Source organism: Phoenix dactylifera, chromosome 8 (genome assembly GCF_051530095.1).
Source record: "Phoenix dactylifera cultivar Ajwa chromosome 8, Ajwa_hap1_PhDact_Kaust_v1.1, whole genome shotgun sequence".
In the NCBI taxonomy this organism is placed as follows: Eukaryota; Viridiplantae; Streptophyta; class Magnoliopsida; order Arecales; family Arecaceae; genus Phoenix; species Phoenix dactylifera.
The window spans coordinates 4,236,693-4,255,742 of record NC_143197.1 but is presented as its reverse complement, the minus strand read 5'-3'; the positions used below and the strand labels follow the sequence as shown (position 1 = coordinate 4,255,742).

General features: G+C 39.7%; 2 protein-coding genes across 2 annotated transcripts; both read right to left on the bottom strand.

Moving 5' to 3' along the window:
• Window positions 1-1,985: 1,985 nt before the first annotated feature.
• Window positions 1,986-3,260, bottom strand: LOC108511663 (uncharacterized). Its single transcript, XM_017845284.5, has one exon. It carries the CDS (start codon window positions 3,201-3,203, stop codon window positions 2,628-2,630), a length of 576 nt encoding a protein of 191 aa, XP_017700773.3. The 5' UTR covers window positions 3,204-3,260; the 3' UTR covers window positions 1,986-2,627.
• A 12,065-nt stretch (window positions 3,261-15,325) lies between these two features.
• LOC103717509 (patellin-6-like) lies at window positions 15,326-17,651 on the bottom strand. Its single transcript, XM_008805933.5, has 4 exons — window positions 16,661-17,651; window positions 16,443-16,567; window positions 16,192-16,333; window positions 15,326-15,981 (listed from the first exon to the last, which is right to left on the bottom strand). The coding sequence occupies exons 1-4, from the start codon at window positions 17,384-17,386 to the stop codon at window positions 15,721-15,723; spliced, it is 1,254 nt and encodes a 417-aa protein (XP_008804155.4). The 5' UTR covers window positions 17,387-17,651; the 3' UTR covers window positions 15,326-15,720.
• Window positions 17,652-19,050: the final 1,399 nt, after the last annotated feature.

Here is a 19,050-nt window from a genome sequence, read left to right as displayed (position 1 = left end):
TTAGCTATTTGAGCCAATTGGAGGCCGGCAATACTGTTCATAACCCAACCTAACGAAGAATTACCGATGACCGTCTATTTAGAAAAGTTTTGCCCGTGTGCATGCAAAAAGGTTTTGCTTGTTTGCATGCCTGAAACCAGGTTTATAATTCTTGTAGTGGAATAGGAGTGTGTGACGCCTTCCCATATTTCAGTACTAAAATAAAACCGATATACAATTAATGGGACTAAATTTCTACTACAGCCTTGATATAAAATCTTTAAATCTGCCATGCATGGTAGGTCCAAAGTGGAAACTTGGTTTTCATTTTCTTAGGGATTAAACCACTTCCAATAAATATGGTATGTGTGATCTAAGCTATAACTTGTGTGATTCGATATCTTATCTTGTCTAGGTCCAAAATCATCCGTCATTTTTAGATGAATTTAATCATGATTCATTGAAATGGATAGATTAGAAACTGAAATAGAGAATGCTGTAACTACTGTCAAATTCGTGAATCATACCTCTCCTGTTTAATTTTTCAATCTTACCCACATATATATCTAGTACTCCACGTCAGAAGTATGAGTATAGGCAATAACGCATTGTTATATATATAACACGCATCTCTTTTGTTTGAGGATAGATAGATCAGAATCTCTCCATGCATCTAAGCCACTCATACACAAAACAAAGAATCAGATGTCCGGACACGAGAAATACTAGTGTGCCTCGGTCGATAGGGCATCCTGATTGCATTCTCCGTATGTATTTTTAACAGACCCTTCCCACAATTATACCAGGGCAATTAGACTCAATCATTGAGAAATATTATACCCTTTAAGAAGATCCAAAATTCTACACTTTTTATTCTATCCCTCATCTTTATAAATATTCATAGCTTCTTAGCTAATATTCATAGGTTGTGAGCTGTCCCTATATAATATAATCCCTTTCCTTATCCCGGAATCATGTTCGCCTATAATGTTATGATACACATCTTTTGGCAGGTATGTTACCTATGGCTTCTCCAGTGTTAACTTGATCCAAGAGTATCGGTCAATTGCTTCTATTAAAGAAAGGACCATATTAGCTGTAACAAACAAACCATCTTATATCTTTGTTATATAAGCTCTTTCTTCCAAGCAAGGAAGACTTCCGGCACAAGAACCGAATTTGATCTCTTTCCCTGGCAAGAAATTTTGTGTAAGCAATAGAACATTGTTAACCAATTGGCTGCAGCCATGGGCATATGATAGGAGGTAGGAGCCAAACTCCGACACACTGTAGAAGACTAAAGTTCCTGTGAAATTAATTTTTACCCAAGTTGGTGAGTATTCTACAAATTTTGGTATATAATAAATTGATAAATTAAACCAAACTGCAATGATAGAGGCATATATTGGTAGGGTCCCCGATCGGTCTAACTCCATATAGAAGATTCATGGAGAAACTCGAGTTCTTGTAAGATTAATTTTTATTGAAGTTGGTAAGAGGTGGAAGTATTCCATACGCGGTGAGATTTGCTAAGATGTGCTTCAAGCAAATTATATTAGAAGTCCACCAATTAAATCATGAAGTAGTATAGGACTAATTCTAGTCACACACTTGAAGAAACACCTCCCAAAGCTTCAATAACAAGAATGCATCTCTATTTGCAAGGTGGAAGCACTCGGTTTGTCTTGATTATTTGGCTTCAATATTGTAAAGATTCCAAAGCAATACAAGTTTCATGGCACTCAAATAATCAAACAAAACCAAAATAATTTCGTTCTGTATTTTTGAGGAAGTAATTAGCCAAGAGAAACTAGCATGGTCATAGCGATTGCTACAACAAGTACAAAGTGACCACGCTGCATTTTGAGATGATCATGTGCCATTTGTCAAAGCAATACCAAGCTCACCATGACTATTAATTATGTGGTATGTTGATGAGGTTTATATGGTTCCACCAATGCGTGAATTGCACTAATTTTGGATGCAAAATCACAAACAACGAATCATTCCATTTTATTCTAAAGTTTCCAGGTAAATAGGTACAATGAATACCAAAATATGAGTAAAGAAAATGACAAATGAGATAAGCATCATTTAGTGCTGCCACTCATGCGGCAAATAGCCCCTTTCCAAGGCATGTTAGAAAAAATTTGATTAAGTGCTACAGGAACTATTGCAACATTGGGTCGATCATGACAATGGGGAGCTTGATGGAGCAGCATGTTGTGGTCTCTTGAGTCTACTACTTGGTAGGTGAAGTGATGTTCAAGTAGTCTCCTTTTGCCAACCATGGCAAAACGCAGCGCACGACTTTGAATATATTTTGTGCAGTTTAGCATTGTTTAAAGTACATCGCCATATGATTACAAACGGTTTTCACCTTTTTAAATCTTCTCTCTCTCTCTTTTTCTTGCCCCTCGAGCAGATCCATCTCTCTTTCCAAAGGAAAGATCGTCATAAAATACAAAAATTCCACAACTTCCACTCATTTCCATAAAGCGGCAGGGGGGAAAAAAATGTTACACGAGTATGCACAGAAGACCAACCATAGAGAAAACGTTACCCCTCGTGCAATCGAACCACTCTTAGGCCTCACCGCCGGCCACACTCCGGCCCGGAATTGTCATCAATTGCCGTGCTCGATTGCCTCATGGATCCTCATGTATGCTCTCGAGATGAGGCCGCCACACCCCGACTCGACCGCTCCTATGCCGACGGTGGCCGGACTTCGTCTCCGAGAGGATCTCGGCTAAATAGTTCTTCTGATCCGGTGGCTTAACAATTGCTGCAGTCTCAGTTTGCTTCTTCTTCTTCTGAAGCTTCTTTCTCTTTTCTGGAACCGATGATGCTGGGATCAGGAAGTAAATATCACCTCGTTTGAGTTCCGAATCCGGGGAGAGTATCAGAATCCGGCGAGCAACACCTTGAGAGCATGGCTTGCTCAAGACATGATTAGGATTCGCCGCCAAGATCTCGCCTGCAAAGACTTGGCGGCTGTACTCTTCGACCTGGCCATTTAGGTGGACAACTCGGACGACGTCAAGTGCACCGCAGGGAAGGACGCAGGCCAAGCAACACCTCAGGCTGTTGCCCATAGTCACCTTCCTTCCTTCTTCTCCTTCGTTTCTTCTCTTCCTGTTCCTCTCTCTTCCAGATGTGGGATGGCCATGGTTTATATAGGAACAAGAGCTCAAATTGCCGATTAACCTTAGCATGAAAGCCATGCTTCCAAAAGGACAAACGAGCCCTTGCTTCGATTAGGTGGAGTTCCATGCACTTTATTTTAATCCGTATTAAAAGGCGGGCTCATGTGTTTCCCAAGCTTATCTAAGTACTAATTAAAGGACACAGGCACCTCCCCACGTTCGCTAGAGTTTAAAGAGGTTTTTGGCGATTCTATACCTTGACCTGATCTCTTTCTTCTCGAGGTAATCTCGAGTAATTATTGGCGGTCTAGAATTAACTTTAACCGTGGTTGCAAGTATGGCTCAAGCAGCACAACCAACCCTCAGTAGAGAGACCAGCGGAGCAAAGCCCCGCCCAGATAATATATCCCAATATGATTGCGTTTCCCTAGTTTTATTTTTTTAATTACCATCAGGTTGACTGAAGGAACCCAAAATATGTTTGTTCTTGGCAGAAAAGAATATAAATGTGCCTACTGATTAATTTTAAGTTTTAAGTAGGCGTACATGTTCTGTGCAATGTTCAACTGGGGCAGCAGTTGTAGCATCATAGATTAATCCCACGGTTGCCACCTAGAATTCAAGAAGCCAATTGTTCATTTTTTTTTTTTTTTTTTGCAGTTCTGATCTGCTCTTTACTTCTTGTAGCTTATCCTCTCTGTAATCATCAATTCTTTTAATAAAGTCTTAATTGGGTGGCTTTTGCCTCCATTAATATCAAAAAAAGAAACTTCTTTCTTGGCTCTATTGAATTATAGTTGAATGTGACCTAACTCCTTTAGTTTTGTGCATGTCAACAGGTTATTATAAGGAGCAAAAAAAGAAAATGCCAATTTTATCATATACGTTTCAGCTAATTTACAGATCAGAAAACTAGTAAAGGATCTAAGATGAGATGAGATGCATCATGCTAAAATGGAATTTGTTATACAAGATTTAATTGCCCAAATAAAGGCAATGATTTCTACATTTCATTATCGAAATATCGGGACAGAAATTTTAATTTGACATAGAAAACTGTTTGTTATTTGTTTCTTTTATGAGAGCAGTGAATCCTGCCATGCATGAACTGTTTCTTTTCCAACACCCCTGACCGATTTCAGGGATCCTTCCATGCTAGTGGGTTGCATTCAGACATGGGAGAGTCGTTGACAGTCCTCCATTGCCGTCGGATAAATACAAATAGGAGACATCTCATCCTGCAACCCCTCCCTGGTTCCGGGCGGGTTTGAGACCGCCCTCCGTAATCACCAAGAGCCACTTCAGTAACATTGGCTATGGGAAGGAGCTGAATTAATGGTAGTGCACAAAAAATTCCAGAGATCATGGACTGCTGCACTTTGCGGCCTACGTAAATAACTGTTTTATTTTAACAGCTGCAAGGCTACAGAATATTGAGCCAGCCGTGTCATACTAGGTGTGGTCCACTAATTATTTGCTAATGTATAGCTTTTAATCATACAGCCTCAACCCTCTAGTTCTGAAATTATTGTGCCTAGGCCAGTGTTATATATAGCTTTAGGGGGAAGCTGCGATCGAGCTTGATTTCAATGCATGATATATCCATTTTTATAAGAACAGATGATTGTAACATTGTGCAAACCAAGGTTTCATGGAAACAGAGCTCGAATCTTATTGACACTCGGGAAAGGTGGGCTCCTACGAAACCTAAAAAGCCTGGTTCTACGACGAACCCAAAAGCAACCTAAGGGGCTGAGTAGTTGGTGCATGCAGCAGCCTGGAAACAGTCTTCTTTTCCCATTGCAGTCAAATAATTATTATAAAAATAGATCTACAGTCAGTACTGTTGTGGAGGTGAGAAGTGCCTTCATGCATGCACCGTAAGAAATGTCGTCCTGTACAAAGCTTGTGCAGCTCAAGAGCTCTTTAGCTGCGCACCCGAGGAAGGAGAAGAGATTGGACGATATAAAAGAGTCAGGATTGCTTGAGCAGGAGATCATATTGACTCCCCTTGGATTGTTTGTCTTCGTTCTAGATTCAGCTCTGTATCATTCAAATATATTACGTAAATGAATGATATATGATACCTCCTTTATTATTATTATTTTTTTGAGAAAAAATCTTAAAAAGCAAAATATTGTTCATGCTAAGAAAAAAGAAAAATGGAAACTTTTTTACAAACTTGCATATCATCTAATGCAGAAGCTGTATCAAAAGAAATAAGAAGTAATCCCCCACTAATTTAAGATCTCAATATGTTAGGGATACAGGAAACTTAAAATACGACAATTCTTGTTAGATAAGTGCAGATGCCACCATTTGCACTCAATTGCGACTGCACACAGTTGTGGCAGCTTGGTGGTCTACAATTTCTCACTTTGACCGTGATTCAACTTTCATTGTTTTGGTCGATCTTCTCAACATTGTTGATATATATACACGAATATACCCTTCAAATAAATTACATGCTTGCATGCAAACAAACAGTCCAAATTCGAAACTCTACTTAAACATAGAAACCAGTGACGCCTAAATCGATGGTCGATTCCTATATACGTGCGATGTGTTGCTCGTGCCCGGAATTCACTCTTCTTATTTAATAAACTCTTTTGTTTTGTTTGCCTGACGCATCCACACAAATTCTGGCCGGTAAGATCTGAAAGCATTTGTTTCCATCCATCCCATTCTCCGATAAAATTTTCTCCTAAAGAATCTTCCCCCTGGTTTGGACAACAATCTAGAAATAATAAAGACAAGGAGCGGTAATTTTAAAGGTCGGACGGACGGTGGGTTTTATACGGCCATCCGCGCACGTGCAGACAACCGTAAGGAGGAGGGAGTGGGGATGGAAACTTCACGCTACATAGGTATTTACGGGTACCGGCCAGGGCCGGCTCCATTCTTAGACAACTGAGACGGTCGCTTAAGATTCCGGCCTAAAGAAAGTCCAATACGGAAAAGACTTCAAAAACAAAACAAAAAAGAAAAAAACTTTTCTTAGTGAGTTCATCTTAGACTGGCTCACTGCAGGAATAGCTTTAAAGATAAAATGAAAAAAAAAAAAAGTCTCACAATAAGTCCATCTTAGTTCTTCAGATACATTGAGCCGCTTCTGGCCGGCCAATCGCGCTGGCATGCAGGTCGTCTTGTTCTCACGTCTCCATTCTATCCGTGCCCCCGCCCGACGCGCTTAAGAACGTTAGATTCTTGGGTACGGGGCTGCCAGGCCACAAGAAGACAAAGAATGGGTGCAATAAATTATGGCAACAGTATTCGAAGGGCCAGGAGCTGGTGGCTAGTGGTTGAGCGTAATTCGGCGGTCGGCTTTCTCTATTTACTGTATCTTTTGGTTTCTTCTATCTGAGTTTGGATCTTACGGCCATTCTTTTGTGGAAGAAGGCAAGGTTTTGGTTGGCCTCGTGGCGTGTGGGATTTGAGTGGATATGGAGGGTGGAGGTAAGGGAGGATTTTTGTGAGAGTAAATATGTGGAGTGGAATCAAATCTAGCTGTATAAAGGTAATGTATTAGGTAGTGTCAGGCCCTTGCAGTGCACCTGGCATTTTGGTGGGCCAGATGTTGATATGATTGAGTTGGGTTTAGGAATGAATTCCACTAGGGAAATCTAGGTTTAACTTAGAAGAGCAGCAGTATGGGAGAGAAACAAGGGTACCCGTGTGAGCCTAAATATGGAGAGGCTATGGTGGTTTTGTCTTTATCCATCGGTAAGGGCCCATATGGCTGAAATATTTTTTATACAAGTACACGGATTGGTGAAAATATTTTAATGTAAGGTCTCCAGAGTTGGGTCTTAATAGCTTTTGGATGCATAAAATATGGTAGATCTCATGGGAGTCTGTATGGTGTATATTGAGCATATGCGCATAAAGACTAATAATAGATAAACCAAATCATGCTCTAACGTAAGAGCAGTCCAATGCATTTGGAGGCCTAAAGTGAACTCACTAAAAGAATTCTTTTTTTTTTTACTTTATTTTTGAGGCCTTTCCTGCAGTGGGCCTTTTTTATTTCTGTTTTGTCTTTAAGACCTTTCATGCGGTGGGCCTTCTTTAGGCCGGGGCCTTAGGCAACCGTCTCAGTCGCCTAAAAACCCTGCTCTAACAACAGACAAAATGACGGGCAGTGAAATGTCGTAGATGAAAATTTTAAAATAAGTACAATATGAGGCATATAAACAGAGTAGACTCATTTGGACCATGGGAATAACTTCATTTTACTAGAATGTATTTTTTGGAAAGTCGATGCCAAATTTATTATATTTGAAAAAGTACTTTTGGTATGTTTGGTTCGCAATACAAAAGTGACATAGAAAGGACATCTTTTGAAGTGATTTATATTTGGCTAGGCATCTACTTTAAAAGAAAGTTATATAAAATATCTTTGTGTTCTTAACAAACTGCTTTTAAGGATTAAAAAAAAAAATCTCCTAGGGTTTAGAGTATTTCTGAAAAAAAAAAATATCCTGGTTTCCGGGCATCAAAAATTAGGTTTCTTATACCGTGGGTTGCTATTTCCCATAGATGGTGGAAAGCTTATTCCTATAAAAAATGCTACTTTTCATCACTCTTATTCAATACTTCCAACCAAGCATAATCGTCAAGATCTATGCTAACAAGTTATGGCCTCCTGAAAAAGGGCACGGCTCCACTGCAAGAAATCTGGTGCTCTTCAGCCTGATTAGAGAACAGACCTGAAATTGTCAGCATGGAGATAGGTCAGCTGGTGAGCTACATTCCACATCATGAAAGAGAAGAAAGTTGCTTAATCCATGTGTCCAACCACCCAACCCAAGCCATGCTAAGTTTCATTGCGTTCAAGCTCAAGCTATCCTTCTTGTGTCCTCGGAACTAAGAGATATAAGGGGCAGGATCTTAATCTACCCATAGGAAGGGCCAATTAGCCTTGTGTCCGACAATTGGTAACCTCTCCTTTGTGCATGCGCTAGAAACGATTGCCCATCATACTTTATTTTTTAGAAAAAGGTTGACAAATGTCAAGTATGAAAGAGCAACCACAAACAAAAGAAAAATTATTAAAAATATAAAAAAGCCTAATGTGATGTCTCAACAAGATCCATCATCAAATTGCAAGCTTCAAAAAGTCGATCAGTTTCTCCAAAATCTAAGATAATTCCGAGCAGCCGACAAACAGAACGAGAGGTAGGGTCTATCAATGACCCAGAATAGCCCTCTCACGGGCGCAAGCCAAAAAATATTACGACAAGCGGCTTCAGTCAAGTCTGCAGACCAAAACAGAACCAACTTGCTCTTTTTCCTTGTTAAGACAATAGTTAGTTTAAAAATTAAATTTTTTTAAATATTAGATCTCGAAGGATTCCAGCAAAGTGATTAGATTTATCTATAATTTTAGAAAATACTCCTCAGTGCATTTTCTAAAAAAAAAAGAAAATTATAGTTTATATTATTTGATAAAATAATTTTAACGATATTTTGATTAAATGGTCGAGCTTGTTATGTTCGATAAAATAATTATGTTATGCAGAGATGTGGATGAGTAGATTGAGGTAGGTAGCGGAGTTATCCTGTTGTGCACATCCATCTTGTCCTTGGGTGATGCCATTCATTCGATCCCCATTGATCCTCTCACAGAATGCCCATGGAGGAATACCGAGTGATCTCCTCCTAGAAGTATGTTGGCGTGTCCTGTTCTTCGCTTCTTTGAGCAGTGGCTATAGAAAACCCTAAGGTATTAAATTAATGGGATACCGTGTGTACTTCATTATTTTTTTTTAGGTTTCTATAAATATTCTTCTAAAAATTTAAATTTACATGAATACCTTCTTCAAATTTATATTTATTTTTGTATCCTCATAAAACACTGTTTTTGCACAAATACTCCTAATATAACGGTTCTTCTAGTACCGTTAAAAAAATATATTTATTTTAATTAAAAATAAAATAGAATTTTAGAAATTACTTTTTTGTCCTCCATCACGATCGCCTTATAAATGTTTCTTTTTACACATCTACTTAGTCATTTTAATTTGAAACCGTTAATTTTTTAACGGTATTGATAGCGTGGGTACATATGCAAAAATAAGAATAAAAAAAAGTAGAATAGCAAAATAAGTGTTTTATGAGGGTATATATGTAAATATTAATTTTGAAAGGGTATTCATTCAAAATTCGATATTTAGGACTTAGGAGGGTATTCGAATCTTTTTTTTTTTTTTCTTTTCTTGTTTGTCGGCATGCGAAAGGCTCATGTGTCATGTTAATCCTAAGTTATTACCTGATGTGCTCTGCACCCACCCCCTGTTTGGGCCAGAGAGTGGAATGGGCTACCTCTAAAGTCCGTACAAGGGAGCATACTGCTTGTAACAACTATTTGGGCATATTCCAAGCTGAGGTAAGAGCAGCCATGGCACATAATTTGGTATTCCATTCAAGTGTTAAACTCTATTCCTCTAAGTATGAGTGATTTAATTACTAGTTTGTTCATAGGGCTGCAGAATGGTGAAATGTCACACCTCGGGCAGGTACTTTTGTTTCCCTCCCACTTTTCCCTTTTAATCATGCAAACATGTCTTCTATTGTCACTTCTGTTCCTTCCCAGAATTTTGGCAGAAAGGGGAGTCTGAGTCCACACCGAAGGACGGACACAGGAGGTTTCCAAACACTTCTTCAACTGGCTCCTCTTTTTGATGCCTATGTGAGACTCTTGTCTTTTTACAAGAAGTGGAATCCATTGCAATACGGTGTCATGCAACGTAGAACAGCGTCTCTATGTTGCAATGGATTGCACTTCTTAATTGAGAGGTAAAAGTAGGCAAATCACAGCTTGGCTGACTGAGATCATGCAGGGAGACAGCACCATGAAGGATGGTTTTGATCTGTACTTTGGTCTGTTTGCACGAAATAAGTTTGCAATGAGGAAGTATGATTTCTGACATAAGAACTGTCCTAAGGCCACTCAATTAAGGTAGCCCATTTAAGCCTCTGTTTTATTATGTAGCAGCTGGAGAAGCTGGAGCTGGCCTTCAAAGCTGTAGAAGAGAAGCTGCTGAAGAGAACAGAGTGCTAGGAACTCTGTGCTTCATAAGTGGCTGGCAATATGCATCAATATCAAGATGTTGTTATCTTCATTACCATATCCTTCTGTCATTTCTTTTCTCAACTTGCATGCTAGAGATGAGGAGGATTACACATTTTAAGGGAAAAAATGCACTTATGATTCAAAAGACATGAGCAGTTTGACTTGAACTCGGGATTGCCTCAAATGCAACATCTCTCCAGTTAGCAACCAAAAATTTTGGGATTGTTTCTTAGATCAGAAATCTAGACCTAGATAATTATAGTGTAGATGATGTCTCTCTCCTTTTCTCTCAAAAAGATCTGAGTGATTGGTTATCTTAATGCTGTATTCTAATTCCATTTGTATTTAAATCTGCTGTGTTACCTTTAAGCAAATAACTAGGGGAAAAAAAAGACCATCTAACTTAGTCATTTCGAAAATTGAGAAGAGGTACCTATTATTCTTAATTTCAAGACATTCTCAGGAAAAGACCAACTTAGGTCCAAAAAAAAAAAAAGAAGGATAACCTAGATGGAATTCTAGTGGTACCTTTTATATAGCTTATTTTGTGGACTGAAGGCAACTTAGAACTAGAACATGACTGATGCTTCGTTTTTAACAACCATCCGCACCACCAATCCAGTAAGGTGATGTGAATCTTTTAATTTATCATGTGGCCATTCTATATATTCACTTAATTGGTATTACTTCCGATCATCGAACTCGAGACCTTATTATATAGACTTTTGCCAAAACTTTTGTTAGGTATTCAGGTTTAGATCTTCCTTAAGTGTTGATGGAAATTAGTACATGAATCATGTGGTATGACATCAGTAAAAGTGTGAGTGAAATTTTTGTTGATTACAAACCAAATCTTTACATCATGTCCTCTTGTCTTGCAGATTGGTGCTTCTTTTGTGACGCCATGGATGCCCCTCTCATGCCACATAATCTGATTGAACTGTGTTCCACCTGGTGAAAATAGAGCATTGAAAAATTCATGAGACCTGCTTTGCTAATGCTAGTTGCTGCTATATGTTGGAGTTGCTGGACTGAAAAAAAAAAAAGAAAAAGAAACTCAAGAATATTCATAAACAAAACATCTTTTTGCGGACTGGTCCATTTTATACAATGATCACGAGCTGCTAGGTTTTGCAAGAATTACTGGAAAACTTCGTTTCGCTCCGCTTTCTGAGAATTTGGAAAGCTGATTCTGGGAGCCTGTCTTCTTCAATTTGCTTGAATTTTGTCTCAGCCTTGAATAATAAGGGTCTTCTTATTTTGATGGGCAATGGAGGAAGATGAACTTCCCCATCTTTCATTAGGAGTATGAAAAAATACAGATTAGGACATGAAGGAAAAGGTTACAGGAATAGAAGAAAGTTGCATATTGCATAAATTTGTTTCAGTATTTGAAGGACAATGATCAAATTAGCAGTGGCAAAGACTTTGTGAGCATATACATTTCCAGATTACAAGAAATTTTCTATTACAAAACACACCTGGTATTCAGATATGCAAATAGTACTAACCTGACTTCGTTTTCCTTTCTTCTTCTACATCACTCCAGCCTAATCACTTTCATTCAGTAGTCGTAACCTGCTCGGGGTCATGCATTGCTACTGTCTTCTAGCGAAAGTAATCCTGTAAAACAGAATGCACTATCAAATCTTTCGTTCATGCAAAATTCATCCCTTGTGCTTATACGCCTCCACATTTAAACGTTAAGATGTATACAGTATTCAATGATTATCTAACAAAATCTTTTTGAGTTAAAAGCTTATTTCTATCCTTGCTGTTTGACCTTTATTGGATGCATATGGATCTCAATACTGATTTGATTCAAAGGGGTTTTTTGGGATGCTGTAGCCTTTGGCCGAAAAGCAATTTCTGGCGAATGCTGCATTTTTACATAGAGTGGTGGCATTTGATGACCCAAATGAGATCGCCAATGGTCTTTATTTTGGAGTATTCTAATCCCTAATAATCTAAGATCATCGTATTTGTTATGTTATGTTCCAATGATTAAAGATTCCCACATATATATAAGCAACTTGTTTGGTATTGCATAAGAATCCAAGATCACTAACCACATAATACTAAAACTATCTCTAATATATTCCATAAAAATATATTTATAAAAATCATATAAAATATATTATAATTAAAATATTAATATATTTGTTAGTCCTATAAACATATATTAATTGTTATTATAGAATTAATAATTTATTTATATTTATGATATATTATTTTTAGTACTAATATTTATTTTGATTAGAAAAATGAGGCAAATAGAAGCAATATACTAAATATTATTATTATGTAAATACAAAGTATAACGATATATTTTTACTATAATTTAATATTATCCTTGCATAATAATATGATTAATAATATATTATGATATAATATATCATAAATACAATATATATAATATTAGTATAATATTATATTACATATATAATATTGATATAATATATTAATGGTATATTAATATACTATTTTTTTATTGGACCATGAGATATTTTTATTCTTAAATTTCAGCCCAAGTTCACTATCTTGGGGTGATCATAGATTCTCGACCTCAAGGACGGAAATAACTGCCGCATGGGATCATCATGGTGCAACCAAACGCGGTAATCTCATCATCTCCACTCACATTATGCTTGATCTTGAAATAATCACTCCGTACCAAACACCCTTAATATATATGGTGCCATATCAAAGTCCTCATGAATGTTGTTGTAAAAAAAAAAAAAATCTCATGAATTTTGTACCAAAAGTTACTAATGTTACCTGAACTTCATTTTTTTTTCCCCCAAGAGAATTGTCGGACCTATATCCATAGATAGACGGCTAAATCCTAGGTGCACCATGCAGTTCGGTAATCTTTAAGTTTGGTGTGCTCCACCAAACTTATGGGTCTTTTGCCATGCCCTTTTTCTTGTCAATTTGCAATCAGATAGTTGCTGCCCACAAGCCAACCCAACACGGCCCAAACCATCTGCAAAGAGCCCATACAATAGATACGGATCTACAAGCCGAAACTATGGCAATTTTTAAAGTTTATTCCCTGCCTAGACCAACCGGGCCCTTGACAGATCTGACCCAAGCCTCAAACACATCAAAGGTTACAAACTTGTAAGTACGATAACGTTCTTTAGGATGGTTGCATTTGATTTTAAACATTCATGCACTACATCAAGCCTTTCAACAGGCGTTTCGATGCCCAGTACCTTCAATGGAAGGACCAGTTTCATATGAAGAAGCGGCCACGATGGGTCCAATCAGTGAGTCCTTTTCAAGCAAACAGAACCCACTTCCTGTCCTTTGATCGAACCTTTTCCTTGCCGGGTCGAGCAAGGGTGCAGGAGGCACATTCAATTCCGCTGTTGTCACCGCCTTCGGCGACTTGTGAGGAGCAAAAGCGGACACCGCCAATCGACGGCACGCTGTCCTTATATCACCCGTGACCTGCCCGCCGAGCACCGTGACCAACCGTCCTTTCCTTTTTCGTCTCAAAGCTTTTCCTTTTTATTTCGAAATATATATTTGAGATCTTCAAATATATATTTTCCTCTCTTTTTGTCACTTTTGTTAGCCAATAATTATTTTTTTAATCCAAGTAAAAAAAGCTTAAGTGATAGGATCATTAACATAATCCGAAAAGTATCGCAGTCCGCGTCTGCTTATACTATAGATTTTGCTATGCATGGTGCTCGACACTCTAATTCCTCTAATGCACTCTGAGGGATCACCAGATTTTAGCAAAAGAGAGAGAACTCAAAAACTTTGAAAACAAATATTAGTATACATAAACTAAGAAAATCTAAAACGGAAGAGATGCTTCTAAACCAAGGAAAAAATATAAGACATATTGCATTAGAATTATTAACTATAAATTAATTATTTAAGACTATCCAGGATTAAGACTACAGTAACTATATCCCAAATCCAATATCTTTATTACTCCTTTATATCAGCACATTGTTTCTAAATATAAAGACATAACTCCCCCACTCTGCTTGGCAGTTGAGGAGCACACGAGGAATCAATAATCCTGAAGATTTTGGGTAAAATATTCAATTGGAAATGACTTGCCTCAAAAAAAAAAAAAAGAATGATAATGGTCTCCAATCTCAACTTTCTCAAATTTCTTCACCCGCTTTCTTTCGGCTCTTAAGATTTCCTCAGGAGCAAACATCTTTTCTCGGGGCATCTTAATCCGACATCCAAACAGGGTATTAATAAAAATCATGGCGTGCCAACTCTCCGAGAAACATATATGGTTAGACCAATGGATAAATTCTATTTGTTACTTTAAGCTGTAGCAACAAATGAAGAATTTGGTTTAATATTGAGACAGCCTAACCAAATAAGAAGCTGACATGTAGGTAAAATTGTGCTTTTCATGCTTCAACCATAACATAATAAATGTGCATGCTGATATTTGTTGAACTGTAACTAAGAAGGTAAGGGTTGGTGCAACGACATCGCTCTATTATAATCTAAGTGTCAAAATATGAAAACAATCTCTCCCTACCTACATAGCCAACCTTCATCTGAAAACCTAGTGCGACCCTTTTTGAAACTGTAATTCTAAATATTTATCTGGTGCATTAATCTTATACTTAAATCGAGAACAGGTTAAAGTAGGATAATTAGGTGCCTTGAGATCCTTAGGGCGAGTAGATTCATATTATAAATATTTTATCTTATTTACATTTTAAATATAATTGAAATTGTAAGGATATGCGTGGACGTATATTTAGCCCTATATCAGTTATGCACTAAGTAAATTTTGAATATTTATATGAGACTAAAAAATCCAAATAATATCTTATACCTATTTTTTTAGATGAGATTCTGAAATTCAGCCCATAAATTATATGGATTAAGAAATACTAAATAATATCATAGAATGATTGTGGTACTTATGATTAAATTTGAATTTTTAGCGAGGCAAGTTTAAACAAAAAAAATATAGAAATCTATGTGGATGTATTTTTAATTTTATATTTGCTATGTAGCGAAATTTTTTTGAATATTTATATAAAATTTTAAAAAATTAATAATATTTTTCAACTAATTTTTGTTTGGATGAGACCATGAACTGTGATAGAAATGATGACTCTACGTCTCCACATTTGGGCCCTAACTTGCTTATGCTAGCAAAAAGCACACCAACACATGCCCCAAGCCCTCTTTTTGTTGTCTTTTTTTTTTTCAGAAGGCAGATCTATTTTTGTTGTCAAGTACCCTTTCCACGCATTAAAACCCACAAGTTATGATTAGGCGCACATCCGGCTTTGCCTTGGCCTCAGCAATGAGGACTCGGAAGCACAAACACAGGAGGACTTCACAACAAAGTACCATTTTTTCTGGGTAATACATAAAATATTCAACTTATTCGCTATGTTTAACAGAGGGGGAAAAAAAGGTGCATCTCCATATATCAACATCAAAAGATGAAAACAGCTATCCTAGTTATCAAGTAAAACAAGAAGCTAAATCAGTCCCAAGTTCCCAACTCTGTAACTAAACAGCGTGTTTGCGGACGAAGTATCGGTAGGCCGCCACCTTCCTTCTCCGGGAGCTGGTATTGTCTACGGACAGCACCAACTTCCCGGCCTCCTTCGACGTGAAGACGTTGTGGATCGGCTCCTCAGCACTCGCCGGAATCCTCGTCGTCTTCTCCACTTGAATCGTGTAGCTCCCCTCCTCTCTCGGCACGTACTCGGCGCCGTAGTCCAAGTCCCATCCCCCCACCGCTATGTCCCAAGTTATGGTGGCTCCAGCCTTAAACCAAATTACGATCTCACATTAACCCTACATGCAAGTAGTTAAGGAAATATAGGTGTCCCGTGACAGAGTCACAAAACACAACAGCCCTACCATGTGAACAGGGCACATGATCTCGCTCTTGGCATGGCATTCAAATGAGACTATAAGAGTCGAAGGATTCAAAAATTTTGAGGAAAGTTTTCGGGTAAAGAGATAGAAAAATACCTCAATGCCATCGATTTCGAGGTTTACTTTCTCTCCACCCTTGATGGTGAACTCGGATGCCGGTTTGGGGGGACCGTCCTGCAGATCCCCGGGCCGGCTCAGCCCTCCATACCGGACCGGCACGAACTCCGGCCTTATAAACCTAGTTTAAGGAATCAGAACAGCATTTAAGAATGGATCGGTTGCAAAGTATAGAACCCATCCAAGGACGCCAAAGAGTCGCATACAGGAGGGGTTGGTTAATAAATTACTTGTAAAGGGTCTCGGCCACATTCCCTTCTTTGGCGATGACGAACTTGCTCTTGGTCCTCTCCGTCAGAAAGGGACTGACCATCGCATACAGCATAGTAAAATACCACGGCACATTTATAAACACCTGCACATATGAGAATTAATCAAACCTAGACGAAGTAAAAAAAAAAAAAAAAGAAGAAAAATTAAATCCTCCGAGAATCCAACAAAGATCTACCTTTCTGGCGACCATCTCGGGGTAGTTATCCTGGAACAAGGAGAGGATCTGGTTGGAGGCCACCCGGAGCTCCCTCTTGGGCATGTCTTTAAGATCCGTAACCTGGATGATGGAGTTGATCCCGCCCGGCCGGAGCTGGAGCAGCCGGACTCCGCGCTCCATCACCTGGACTCTCCAGCGGAGGAATCTTTTCAGCTTCTCCCCGTCGCCGAACACCCGGTCGTACATCTCGCGGTCTTTGAAGACGCCGTAGGCGTTGTAGCAGACCGGGTGGCCGGCCCGGTCCCGGCCGTGCAGGTAGGCCACCACCCCTTCCAGCTCCTTGAATCCCAGCTCCTCGTCGACGACGCCGTCCGCCCCGAACTCCTCCCTCCACTCCACGCACCGGACCAGCATCGCGTGCGCCTGGGCCACGTTGAAATCCCTCGCCCGGAGAAATTTCAGCAGAACCACGTCGGCCCTCTCGTCTGCAGCCGGCCCGAGAAGCGGAACCCCCCACATTGTGAGAGGTTTCGACGAGGAAGACGAAGAGAGGAGATTCTTGAGCTCTTGGAGGGCTCTTTGCTCTCCGGGCTTGAGATTGGAAGCCAAATAGGAGTCCTCTTTGAAGGAAGAGGGGCGCTGCAGAGTGGTGGCGCCGGCCTCCATTAGAGAGCTCATCAGGGACCTCTTGGTCGGCTTGGGAGACGGCTCGGGCCGAAAGGTCGGCGATTGCTCCATTGACATTTGAATTAGAGAGAGAGAGAGAGAGAGAGAGAGAGAGAGAGAGATACAAGGCGAAGGCGAGGAAGAGAAGGCTGGAGTTCTTTTGGGGATTCGGTGGTTTATACCCCCGTGAAACACTGGTTTCCAGGGACAGAAGCAGGAGGGGACAGGCTTGAGTTGAAGAGGAGAGGTAGAGGTATGAATTCTTGCAGCCAGGGTCCAACAAGAAAAAAAAATTAAAATTATTGCAGTCGGGAGGGGTAACAATTATGATGATGGATGAGGCTTCGGGGTGGAATATTTATTTTGGAGCGGCTGGGAGCATGGCTGGCCCGGTGGGGACGGACTGGCGATCTGGCATTCCGTGTGCGGCCGCTGGACTTGGGCGGGACCACCGACCAAAGAAGGGGGCGATGCAGATCGCGGTTCCCATTTTGGATTCTGATCTGGGAATCCGGCTCGGTAAATAGAAGCGTCTGCTCTGATGAGACGGCCAACCGAAACGGCCCCGCCACACCTCCACAGTGGACCAGCAGTACGAAAACGACAACTCATCAGACGGTCCCGAAGGATTTCAAGGCACATCGAACGGGTAATCTCGAGGCGCGTATTTTGATGCATGTCGTGTACATGGTGCACCGCTGGGAGATGGCTTGTTCCAGTGTATACGACGTTCCTGGGTGAGAAACCGTACAAAGGAGCGCGTCGTGGTGGAGGCGTACCGAGGTGGGCCCCACCGCTTATTTCGTGTCCGATCATAATTTAATCGACGCCCGCGCATTTCGAACTCGAAATCACTTAGTTAGAAAGTCTTTTTAAATTTGGAGGCTTCTTTCTGGGTGCCCACATCTGGATCAAGCCACCGTTCCTACAAATTACCTTGTGATTACCTACAAGGACCGTCCAATTTATCTAATAATTCTTTCAAAACGAGAAAGTTCACTCGTGCCAACTGGGCTGTGTAACCGAAGTCCCGAGATTTACACCATTTGGTTGTACGAGCGCGATGCGTAGCCGGCCAAGCAGCGTTAACACGCGGAGATCGTGTCTTTCAGGCAGGTCTAAAGCTAAAATTCGAACAGACAAAAAGAAGTTTAAAGTTGTTTTTGTTTTTTTGGTGGAATAAGTTTAAAGTTGTTTGACGGAAAGGAGAGGACACGTGATAAGAATCATAAGATCTAGCTTTGGATTCTTTTTTTTTTTGGGTTGGAACTTTGGATTCTATTCAGAGTAACAGGTGATTGCTAAGTGATTTAAAAAAAGAGGGACGCCACGAAGTAAAACTCGCATATGGTCATGGCTTCATGACAGCTTTGGTTTGAAATTGAGGTAATAATTCTGACGGTTACTTGGGTGTAATTCCAAAGACTCAAAACACTCTATTAAACAATTGTGGTGCCTCGTCAATCAGACTCAGCATTAAGCTCCAACCTAAAACTTTTACAGCTCTTTTGTTACCGCCCGAATAACTTTATTTCCGTGCTCGAAAGTATATTCTACGATATGCGTACAAATCCATCGTGGAATGGCCATGTCCAGAGTCCAGAGTTGGCAAGACTAGGGCAGCGCGTGTGAATGCCTTCTTGGAGATCCGAGCTCATTTAAAAACATGGCTTGAGCCCACTTTCCGAATTTGAATTTTAGCCACATTCCGTGTATTCGGATTAGATGGGGGCAATTGGGAT

Coding starts and splice junctions, on each gene's coding strand:
- LOC108511663 (XM_017845284.5), bottom strand. CDS start 3,203: ATGGCTTTCATGCTAAGGTTAATCGGCAATTTGAGCTCTTGTTCCTAT.
- LOC103717509 (XM_008805933.5), bottom strand. CDS start 17,386: ATGTCAATGGAGCAATCGCCGACCTTTCGGCCCGAGCCGTCTCCCAAG. Junction 16,568..16,660: donor CCGAGATGGTCGCCAGAAAG/GTAGATCTTTGT, acceptor TCATATGTGCAG/GTGTTTATAAATGTGCCGTG. Junction 15,982..16,191: donor TCGAAATCGATGGCATTGAG/GTATTTTTCTAT, acceptor ATTTGGTTTAAG/GCTGGAGCCACCATAACTTG.